Here is a 12609-nt window from a genome sequence, read left to right as displayed (position 1 = left end):
TTCTTGGATGCTCTAAACACCAATGAGAGCACAGGAAGACATAATGTCTAGGGTTGAAGGTTCATTGGTATAGAGACAAGTGAGCAAAAATAATTTTGTAATCAAGTAAACAAGATAAAACAGGAAAAGTAACTCTGAAAAAATTAAATTTGAATATATGCAAGATGTTATTTAGAAAAAAAATGATTTGTTTTTATTCTTGGTAGTTCTTGAATAGCAATGTTTGAACTTAAAACGCCAAGTGAAGGAAGGATTTGTATTATTAAAAAAAAAGAAGAAAAAAAATATAGCGATAGGGCCTACCCTAAATATCGCAGGTGGTGATTCAAGAACGATCATAGAAATTCCATATCGTGCTTAATGAATTTTCCTACTAACCAAATGGTTCTTGATGAAACTGTTTATAGTAATGAACTATAGGTAAGATGCAATTCCTGTTGGTAGTAGCTGAAAATTTACTGTACTACTAAAAATATATTCAACAAAAGATTTGGCTGTATACTGAAATTCTAAATTGGTAAAATTCATAAAGTCTAAAGTAACCCCTTAAGGGTAGCTTCAAAGAGTTGTCCTGTGGTGGCACAGTGGTTTTAACCTCAGCTTAGTATTACGGGGCCCAGAGATCGAACCAGGCTGTATCAGCACACTCAAGGGCCGAAATAAAGGTTGATGTCAACAATTTTCGGGTTGGTCAATCACATCAATCCTGAAAATATTTTACCTTTCGAAGCACTGTGGATCGATGCTCTGCTTGGTAAATTGGAACCCAGGGTTTGATTTCCGCCGCAGCAAGGTTGGGTGACAAACTACTTGTTCTTTTAAAACAGATCCAGAAATTGAATCCTCGGTCTGACGTCCTTCACGCCAGCAATGGCTAAGGAGGATCTTTATCCCTTTTTTATCCATCAAGAGATACGAGCCTGAGAAAACTTGCTTAGTTTTGTAAAAAGGGAGATGACACACACGAAAAGGGAAGCCAATATGACAAAACAAATTTAATTAAATTCAGCATATCAAAGAAACTTTATGTAGAGGTTTCAAGACCCCACCTACGAAATGCGAAAATATTTTTGCCTTTCCCAAGAAGTATGTTCAAAGATGCAGGTTAGACAAAATAGTTGTTAGGTAAAAACACCGGTCAATATTATTCCAGTTTCTTGATAAAACCACTTATATTTTCTATACCTTATACTTAATTGAAGTAGGTAATAGAATACCGTAAATTTTGCTAGAATTCACATCGACCAGAATTTGGGAAGAATAAACTCCAGGTCAAATTATATAGTTATCAATGATCGTTAGAGAGCTAGAATGGTGGATATAAGCAACACACGGTATGTATGCTACGGTATAGTAGATGGGGTATAAATTAATCAGATCAACTTCCCCTCACAAACTGGTCCCATATTTATTATTTGAGTAATGTTCTGATGCAGCGACATTATTTTTTAATAATAACAGCAAGATACCCATATGAATGGCCTGTAATGCCAAGAGTGGGATTGATGAAAACCGAATGTTCACCACTTAGCCACAAAAGTTGCTTTGAACGTCTATGAGTAAATACCCTTTCAGAAACACTACCGCAAACTAACATCAAGCTCTCGACAGCAACAAACTTGTCCTTGATCTCACAAAATTTGTTTGAAACTAAAGATAGATCCAGTGGTTAAGGGTGCCATTTCACAAAAATGCAAGGGTCAACAGTTTCTTTTCTTTTTTTTTAAATGAATATAAAAAAAAGGTGTTTTACAAAACCTAGGAGGTTGAACCTAAGAAGGAAAAGTATCCCCTCCCAATCGGCACCCCTAGATATGAGATCAAATGACCTAGTCTATGGCTGTCTCTGTGTTGCAGTCTCAAGCAGCTTTGATCAGCGTAGGCTAAATGAATTTTGAATACCTGATAATTGACAACCAGAGTCGCTAAAGTTCTTGGGCTATAATTATTTGATATATGTGTTCCTGCACAGCAAGATAATTTTACAATAGTATTAGGACAACCTTTGACCGTATAGTCAGGAAATCAAAATAGATTGAAGCATTAGATACCAACTTACACATGTATTTACGATTTCAACTTTACCTCCGTGCCTTGTTGCAAGGTCAAGTGGCAGATTATCAACTAACATTACCAGTTGACAAACTATACAGTCTCCTGAACACCAGCCAATGCTTTTAAAAGGGACAAATAGAGCTTAGAAACTTTGTATATGGTTTTTATTATTAAAGTTTCTACAAATCTTGATAATCACATCCAGAGTCACACATGGCTGCCATTTCAATCTCCATTTCTACATTGAGGCTTAACTTCTGCATAACAAAGCTTCAAAAATCGTAATCAAGCTTCAGAAGTGCAAAGCTTTAACATTATTGTTGAAGAAAGGCTTTTCAAATGCCAAAAGTTACTTTTCATATCATACATTTTAATTTTACAAAAACAAGCCTTATTCCTTATGAATAACAGGCTAGTTAGTAGTATCCCTTCAACGAGTCCTGTCACACACATATCCCGATTTACCTTTTGAGTTACTAACCTCTCGTATCCCTTCAACGAATCCTATCACAAACATAGCCAAGTGTATTTGAGATACCATTTCCACACTCCTGGTCCTCCGAGCATCTGGTATTGCATAATCATTCCTTTTGTTGATGAAACAATATAAGCACACAAAACCCATCATTCCTGTTACACACATATCCCACCATTCCTGTCACACGCATAGCATGAGAAATGAGCCTTTGGATCCAACCAACATGTATTCGGTATCTTGCATAAGGCCTCCTGTGATGGATACATTTGAATGTCAAATATTTATCCAAAGTCATACAAAATGAGCCTTTAGATCCGACCCCGCCATGTACTCAGTATCTTGCGTAAAGCCTCCTGTGATGGATACATTTGAATGTCAAATATTTATCCGAAGTCATAGACGGTGGTATTATTAACTACAGTTATCGATAACGACAGGTATCATTTTTCAAAGACACATTTTTTAGCTTTTCAGCCGTTTTTCCATTGGTTTTAGGATATTTATGTCTTGTGTAGGAAACAGATGTGAGACCTAAGTTTACCAATGGTAAAAGAGTGAGGTGTTAGTTGACTGAGTAAATATGTCATTGATGATATTAAGTTCCTAGAGATATATATATATATATATATATATATATATATATATATATATATATATATATATATATATATATATATATATATATAAATCTATAAATATTTCTTTTCCTCAAATTAGGGTGAAAAGTGACAATAAAACTTAAAACGAACAGAAATTATTCTCTATATTAGGGGAAGATACACGCGTTAACCCCGCTCTTTACCATAAAGGTTCATAGTGTCATGCTGAAGGCGTTTAGGCCTATGAGTGTAATGCAGTTATTGGGTAAATAGAAGCTTGGGGCACGACAATATTTCGGTGTGTCATGGGTAGTACTGGCACCCTTTGGCTAACTGTACTTTAGACCATTAATTTTGAAAAATCATGTGAATGAAATCAAATTCAAATGCATTTAAAGAGCAAAAACGATAAATGAGAGTATTGCAATGATGTTATACATTGCATAAAAGGTGTTGTATCCAGACAATGTTTTTCATTAGCATAAAATATGCCAAGAGGACGCCCCAAAAAAAGGTGTCAAATTAACGGCCCTTTACACTTCTTTCAGGTGAAGTTTATTTCTTGTCAATAACTTATCTTTAGGCTAAAATATACAAAATAATTTAATGATGATACTTTTTTTAGGGACACCATAATGTACGATCGGAGGGATTTGAAAATAATTTCACCGAGGACTATGATTATGCGGCTACTGACAATTATACCTCCGAGGAGTATTATACTTACTTCAACAATACATTACTTGAGGCTATGGATTGTCCTCTAAAGCAGAACAAAACGGTTTTAAAGCACCCAATACCATTGGTGGTTTTCACAACTTTGTATATTGTGATTTTTATCATTGGTCTTTTGGGCAACGTCGTGATTTGTTATATAGTTGGAAGAAATAAAGCCATGCAAACTGTTACTAACTTTTTTATCGCAAACTTAGCTTTGTCTGATATATTATTGTGTGTACTTGGCATACCCTTTACACCTATTTATTCTTTTATGGCAAACTGGGTGTTTGGAAAAATGCTCTGTCATTTAGTCTCCTACGCACAAGGTGTTGGTGTTTATGTATCTGCCTTAACACTTACGTCTATTGCCGTGGATAGATACTTCGTCATTTTATATCCCTTTCGACCACGGATGAGGCTTACAACTTGCCTTCTAATAATTGCATTTATATGGATTTTTGCCTTGTCTCTTACACTTCCTTATGGTTATCATATGACCCTTTATGAGACAAATGAAACTATTGCGTGTGGAGAACTGTGGGACGAACCAGAGCCTCGAAAATGGTTTGGTGTTATCACCAGTACATTGCAGTTCATTGTACCCTTTTTTGTAACTACATATGCTTATACAAGAGTTTGCATAAGGCTTCAAAGCAGGGCTAAGGCAAAGCCTGGGATGAAAAGTATAAGAAGTGAAGAGATTGAAAGGCAACGAAAAAGACGCACAAATAGAATGCTAATAGCGATGGTAATCATTTTCGGTGCTTCATGGCTTCCGATAAACTTGGTAAACCTATACAACGATTTATTTCCTATTGAATGTGAAGCTTACCATGAGATATTATTCTTTGTTGTTCACTGGATTGCAATGTCCTCTGTTTGCTATAATGTCTTCCTCTATGCTTGGCTTAATGACAGCTTTCGCAAAGAATTTAAATTAATTTTGTTGTGGAATAAAAGTAACATCATGGAAAAGAACAGGAATAGGAGCAATAAGAACAAACAGGATAGCCTTCAGTCAGTTCATATAAGCCCCGAAAACGAGCACATAAAAGATGGGTCCTTAAGGACAGTTCATACTTACGTGACACCTCTAGATGGAGAGCCATTAGAACCAGAAGATCTACTAGGAAATGTTGTTGCTGAATTTAAAGTAAGCACAGAGGCTATTGAGTTTAAACCTTCTAGTGAAACCAATAATAAACATGATGTTTGAACAAAATTGGTAAACAAATTTTGTCGTTGAGAGTTAAAAAGTGATATTTAGAAGACATTGTAAATTAGGATTGTGATTCCAAACCTGTGTTATGTGATTGCAGTTTTGTTTGTTGCATATTTTATTTTGAATGCATTTTATTTGAAAGAAATTATTCACACTATTAATACTTTTCTTTGAAATTTAATTGGCGAAGAAACTGCATTTTTTTGTACGAGAAAAAAAACAAAAAATAGAAGATTAGCAGGGATATAATCATCTTTACTACATGCATAACGGAAAAGTATATGCAAGAAAAAAGGTGTTAGATCATTATTTCCAATGCTGTATGTGTGAAAAACCATTTAAGGCCCTACAGGATATTTCTTTTGGTTTCATTTTTGCTTCCGAATGTTCAGTGTGTACCTTTGGTAGTGGGATTGGGAAATAAAAAAACGTGTGGACTATGGCATTCCTGCTGACGGACTGGTGGCTCTTCTTTGATGCTCTAAACACCAATGAGAGCACAGGAAGACATAATGTCTAGGGTTGAAGGTTCATTGGTATAGAGACAAGTGAGCAAAAATAATTTTGTAATCAAGTAAACAAGATAAAACAGGAAAAGTAACTCTGAAAAAGTTAAATTTGAATATATGCAAGATGTTATTTAGAAAAAAAATGATTTGTTTTTATTCTTGGTAGTCCTTGAATAGCAATGATTGAACTTAAAACGCCAAGTGAAGGAAGGATTTGTATTATTAAAAAAAAAAGAAGAAAAAAAAATAGCGATAGGGCCTACCCTAAATATCGCAGGTGGTGATTCAAGAACGATCATAGAAATTCCATATTGTGCTTAATGAATTTTTCTACTAACCAAATGGTTCTTGATGAAACTGTTTATAGTAATGGACTATAGGTAAGATGCAATTCCTGTTGGTAGTAGCTGAAAATTTACTGTACTACTAAAAATATATTCAACAAAAGATTTGGCTGTATACTGAAATTCTAAATTGGTAAAATTCATAAAGTCTAAGGTAACCCCTTAAGGGTAGCTTCAAAGAGTTGTCCTGTGGTGGCACAGTGGTTTTAACCTCAGCTTAGTATTACGGGGCCCAGAGATTGAACCAGGCTGTATCAGCACACTCAAGGGCCGAAATAAAGGTTGATGTCAACAATTTTCGTGTTGGTCAATCACATCAATCCTGAAAATATTTTACCTTTCGAAGCAATGTGGATCGATGCTCTGCTTGGTAAATTGGAACTCAGGGTTTGATTTCTGCCGCAGCAAGGTTGGGTGACAAACTACTTGTTCTTTTAAAACAGATCCAGAAATTGAATCCTCGGTCTGACGTCCTTCACGCCAGCAATGGCTAAGGAGGATCTTTATCCCTTTTTTATCCATCAAGAGATACGAGCCTGAGAAAACTTGCTTAGTTTTGTAAAAAGGGAGATGACACACACGAAAAGGGAAGCCAATATAACAAAACAAATTTAATTAAATTCAGCATATCAAAGAAACCTGATGTAGAGGTTTCAAGACCCCACCTACGAAATGCGAAAATATTTTTGCCTTTCCCAAGAAGTATGTTCAAAGATGCAGGTTAGACAAAATAGTTGTTAGGTAAAAACACCGGTCAATATTATTCCCGTTTCTTGATAAAACCACTTATATTTTCTATACCTTATACTTAATTGAAGTAGGTAATAGAATACCGTAAATTTTGCTAGAATTCACATCGACCAGAATTTGGGAAGAATAAACTCCAGGTCAAATTATATAGTTATCAATGATCGTTAGAGAGCTAGAATGGTGGATATAAGCAACACACGGTATGTATGCTACGGTATAGTAGATGGGGTATAAATTAATCAGATCAACTTCCCCTCACAAACTGGTCCCATGTTTATTATTTGAGTAATATTCTGATGCAGCGACATTATTTTTTAATAATAACAGCAAGATACCCAAATGAATGGCCTGTAATGCCAAGAGTGGGATTGATGAAAACCGAATGTTCACCACTTAGCCACAAAAGTTGCTTTGAACGTCTATGAGTAAATACCCTTTCAGAAACACTACCGCAAACTAACATCAAGCTCTCGACAGCAACAAACTTGTCCTTGATCTCACAAAATTTGTTTGAAACTAAAGATAGATCCAGTGGTTAAGGGTGCCATTTCACAAAAATGCAAGGGTCAACGGTTTCTTTTCTTTTTTTTTAAATGAATATAAAAAAAGGTGTTTTACAAAACCTAGGAGGTTGAACCTAAGAAGGAAAAGTATCCCCTCCCAATCGGCACCCCTAGATATGAGATCATATGACCTAGTCTATGGCTGTCTCTGTGTTGCAGTCTCAAGCAGCTTTGATCAGCGAAGGCTAAATGAATTTTGAATACCTGATAATTGACAGCCAGAGTCGCTAAAGTTCTTGGGCTATAATTATTTGATATATGTGTTCCTGCACAGCAAGATAATTTTACAATAGTATTAGGACAACCTTTGACCGTATAGTCAGGAAATCAAAATAGATTGAAGCATTAGATACCAACTTACACATGTATTTACGATTTCAACTTTACCTCCGTGCCTTGTTGCAAGGTCAAGTGGCAGATTATCAACTAACATTACCAGTTGACAAACTATACAGTCTCCTGAACACCAGCCAATGCTTTTAAAAGGGACAAATAGAGCTTAGAAACTTTGTATATGGTTTTTATTATTAAAGTTTCTACAAATCTTGATAATCACATCCAGAGTCACCATATATATGAACATGGCTGCCATTTCAATCTCCATTTCTACATTGATGCTTAACTTCTGCATAACAAAGCTTCAAAAATCGTAATCAAGCTTCAGAAGTGCAAAGCTTTAACATTATTGTTGAAGAAAGGCTTTTCAAATGCCAAAAGTTACTTTTCATATCATACATTTTAATTTTACAAAAACAAGCCTTATTCCTTATGAATAACAGGCTAGTTAGTAGTATCCCTTCAACGAGTCCTGTCACACACATATCCCGATTTACCTTTTGAGTTACTAACCTCTCGTATCCCTTCAACGAATCCTATCACAAACATAGCCAAGTGTATTTGAGATACCATTTCCACACTCCTGGTCCTCCGAGCATCTGGTATTGCATAATCATTCCTTTTGTTGATGAAACAATATAAGCACACAAAACCCATCATTCCTGTTACACACATATCCCACCATTCCTGTCACACGCATAGCATGAGAAATGAGCCTTTGGATCCAACCAACATGTATTCGGTATCTTGCATAAGGCCTCCTGTGATGGATACATTTGAATGTCAAATATTTATCCAAAGTCATAGACGGTGGTATTATTAACTACAGTTATCGATAACGACAGGTATCATTTTTCAAAGACACATTTTTTAGCTTTTCAGCCGTTTTTCCATTGGTTTTAGGATATTTATGTCTTGTGTAGGAAACAGATGTGAGACCTAAGTTTACCAATGGTAAAAGAGTGAGGTGTTAGTTGACTGAGTAAATATGTCATTGATGATATTAAGTTCCTAGAGATAAATTCTAGGCAATTAATGTTTTGTTACTGGGACACTATCCAACTGATGTTAAGCGTCACTATATTGTAACAAGTTAATTTCGCCATTGATTTCTCAATTGGAATTGGATATATGGTAAATACTATCAGTGATTTGTTTCCTGGTGCCTTTTTCGGCTTCATTCCGAGAATATGCATACCACAGTGATTTGAGATGCTTGCTGAAAAACATATTCTTATGATGATCAATGAAACTTGTTTTTATCTCCAATACTTGTAATGACTGCAACTAGCCAGGTGTTCTTGTTTATTATATAATGGTCCTGAGCACATCAGTTTTCCATTACCTGGGCTTGCGCATGAGTTTTGAGTCCTCACATTCCCATCAAAGGCCCATGTCCCCTGTTAGGGCCCCAATGCCTCCCATGATTTTTTAACTATGAAAAATTTTTGGGACATGGAATTATTTTGGAACTAGAAAATATTTGTTGGACTTAGAATTTTTTCGTGGACTTGGAAATTTTTTATCTTTTTTCATGTCTTAAAAGGACATTGTAGCATTTTTATATTAGAATTGGATATGGTAAGCGGGTAAGGTGGTAGACATGGACAATTTGAAAGGATTTCTACGTAAATTTGAGAGGTTATTAGCAAATGATTCTTTCACGTGAATATTTTTTGGAAGGAAGCCGTAGGACAATAGGTTGTTAAATTGGTAAAATTTTAAAATTAGATCAAGGAAATGTCTTGTAACTGGCATATTTTAAGGAAATATAAGATGTTACATGCTATAAAGAAGCTCGAATCAGGGAAGATACCCTGAGAAGTTATTAGATAAAAGCACTTTTTCATATAAGAAACTCAGCTAGTAGGTAAGTTCGGATTATCTCAGTTCCTAACTGAGTACCACGAATTTAATGAAAAAAGTTTTGAGTAAAACAAACTCAGCTAGTTGAAAAATTCTTTATGTTTTAGTTGCAGGCTGGGTACCAGGAATTTAACATTTGACCTGGAGAGGGGAAGATGTATATGAAATGACACTGTGTGCATCCAGGTAAATGGAAATATATATCAGTGATATTTTGGCAACAGCCAGGGGTACGAAACTAACATTCTAAGGTATCATTTCCCCTATTTTTATTTTACATTTCAGTTTTTTTAATGTTTATTTAGCAAGTTATGAGCTTTTTTTGTGGTCTCTCTCTCTGTTCTCTTAAAATTTTGTTTTATATTTCTTAGTCAAAAGACTAGATTTTGAAATTAAATTTTTTATGGTTTCTTCCTTTTTAATCCTTCGGGTTTTAATTATTTTTTTTTTGTTATATTTGTTACTGCCTTCTTGACACCTAGAAAAAGCCAACTATGTTGGCTGTTTTTTTTTCGTGAGTATGTGTGTTTGCAGACTCAAAATTGTAAATTTTGCCCATCTGGGCCTGTGATAGAAAATTTTCAGAGACAGGTGTTATTTTATTCAGAGAGTATCTGCAAGATGTGGGAGAGGATGGCTTCAGCCCTGTATAAATCCAAAAATTACGCTGATTTTCATTTCGTTTGATAATAATACCGCTCTGCTATCGCTAAAAATTATTTAGTAAAAGTTGTTCAAAATTTATGACCCAAAATTATGGCTGATTCAAAACTTTGATGGAATATTCAAATTTTGTCCAACGTTTAAATTACACTCCAACATTTTTTACTTTGGAAGATAAGCTGATGAAACTTTAAAAATATTCCCAATACTAACCAAATATAAAACTATGTCAATTAAAAATGAATATTAGTATTTAAAAAAAAAACCTTTCAAAGAAATATAAAGAGCCATATTGAACCAAAGACAATTCGAAATCAAGTTCAAAAATGATGCAAACTTGAAACTAACACAGATCACTATCCATGGATAAATCAAACACAAAACGAACATAAATTCAATTATAGATTACGCTGTTGCATGTATTATAGTAAAAACTTCGTATTTTAGAGTTTCGGTTTCTATTAACATGAGTTGCTCTTTGCTTACAGTTAGTTACTACGAGCTGTTCGATCCAAGGCTCTTTTAAATATGAAGAAAGGTTACTACTCCCTACCTAAATCCTCGTTTCTTTACATTTAAGTTTAACATCCATAAAACAGCTTCTCGTGAATAATCATCATCCTTGATGAAGTATGCTCGTTCGAACATTTTCAGAAGATATAGAGGGGGGGGGATTTGAAATAAAAGAAATCAATTATCGATTCATCATTTTCGAGGTTTTCAAGGCGCACTCTTTAAAAAAAATTGTTTGGCTCATATGAATGTTTCGATGGACGCCAGTAGTTGAGCAATGCGTTTGGGAAACAAGAGGCCATTAAATATTGTACATTAATCTGAAACTGAGATATACTAATATCTATAGATTGGCGCAAAAAGCTCTTGGCAATACCTACCTCCTTCCCAAATCTTAAGAAATTTCATAATGGCACTCACGACTCCCCTATCTCTCCCCATATACCAGTAGGTGCATGAAAAAGATCTCTTATGGTACATAAGAAAGATCTTCTGCAATGATAAAGATGTTGTCAACCAGGCACCAATATTATAGGTGTAGTAAGGAAATATCCTAGAGAATCAGTACGATTGAAGAGTTATTTCTGACCCCCCCTCCTCCACCCAAAAAACAATCAAATCTCCTTTTATATTTATTTAAAAAATCACGAAGAGTTTGGTAAATTTGGCATTGAAGTACTCATTGAGGCTTAAAGCAATTACCTGACTTATGCAAATAGACCAGCCTTGATCTATAATGGCTAATGCACAATTATACACCGCTGTATATGGTTTTTATCACGTCTAAAATTAATGAACTTATTTAAATGAAGCTTTAATAAATATCTACATTAAGTGTTAATTTGTATGGACTTCGTGCATCTTCCGGAACGTAAACTTTAGTGTACGACACTGCTGTGTCCAAAGCGAGAATGCACATTTTATAGCTACTCCATAATTTATAAGCAACTAGCTATCTCAGAATTTTGACTAGACTACTTCCTCGCACATTTGGGCTAAAATTGTTGTTTTGCACCACAAATGAATGAAAATGGCATTTTGTTTAGATACAGTCTTTTTGCTTGTACCTTTGCTTTGCTTTTAATTGTTTTTTAAAAGAGCCTTCTTCTAACAATCTATGACCCGTGGTTCGATACGATCACCCCTAGGAAAAAGAAGCAGAAAACCAGCAAACATACATATACCTGTTATTATCTTTCTAGGAAAAAATACAAAATCTCATAATTTTATATAAGGGGCTTGAAACATCTGCAACAGAACTTCTGTTCCCTCATATACTGAATTTTATGCCACGGTTTTCGTTCTATGCCGAAACCACTCATTTTCTTCTGGGTGTTTCCCTTTTTTTCTTTAATAGAGTAAATTCTGTCAGGCTCGTAGCTTTTGTTGGGTATCCTTGAACTTAATAAATTTTATATGTTGGGAGTCGCCAAAAAAGTCTTTTAATGCTCTTTTTTTTCTCTCATTGTATATATCTCTAACAAAACTCCTTTTTTTGAAGTTCTGGCTACTATTTATAATTGCACGTGGTTGCTATTAAATATTTATATATATATATATATATATATATATATATATATATATATATATATATATATATATATATATATATATATATATATATATATATATTTATATATTTCTACACTAAGCATGGAACCACCCTGCCAGAACACCTATGTTCTGGCTAAATCTAAATGAAGGAAGATTAGAGAAATCTGACACAGCGAAATCTAATCCTTATTGTGTATTTGAGATAGAAATAGCTGAATCTGTTTTCATTTCGTTTGATTTTCATGCTGATTTCACGCTGATTTTCATTTCGTTTGATAATAATACCACTCTGCTATCGCTAAAAATTATTTAGTAAAAGTTGTTCAAAATTTATGACCCAAAATTATGGCTGATTCAAAACTTTGATGGAATATTCAAATTTTGTCCAACATTTAAATTACATTCCAACATTTTTTACTTTGGAAGATAAACTGATG

At 34.4% G+C, this 12609-nt stretch overlaps 1 protein-coding gene across 1 annotated transcript; it reads left to right on the top strand.

The window, feature by feature from the left end:
* Window positions 1–3733: 3733 nt before the first annotated feature.
* Window positions 3734–5231, top strand: LOC136030229 (prolactin-releasing peptide receptor-like). The gene has a single exon (XM_065709046.1). The coding sequence runs from the start codon at window positions 3884–3886 to the stop codon at window positions 5066–5068; it is 1185 nt and encodes a 394-aa protein (XP_065565118.1). The 5' UTR covers window positions 3734–3883; the 3' UTR covers window positions 5069–5231.
* Window positions 5232–12609: the final 7378 nt, after the last annotated feature.

This window comes from Artemia franciscana, chromosome 8 (genome assembly GCF_032884065.1).
Source record: "Artemia franciscana chromosome 8, ASM3288406v1, whole genome shotgun sequence".
In the NCBI taxonomy this organism is placed as follows: domain Eukaryota; kingdom Metazoa; phylum Arthropoda; class Branchiopoda; order Anostraca; family Artemiidae; genus Artemia; species Artemia franciscana.
This window is presented reverse-complemented; position numbering and strand designations above follow the sequence as displayed.

Excerpts from the sequence above, each read along its gene's own strand:
- LOC136030229 (XM_065709046.1), top strand. The coding sequence starts at position 3,884 with ATGGATTGTCCTCTAAAGCAGAACAAAACGGTTTTAAAGCACCCAATA.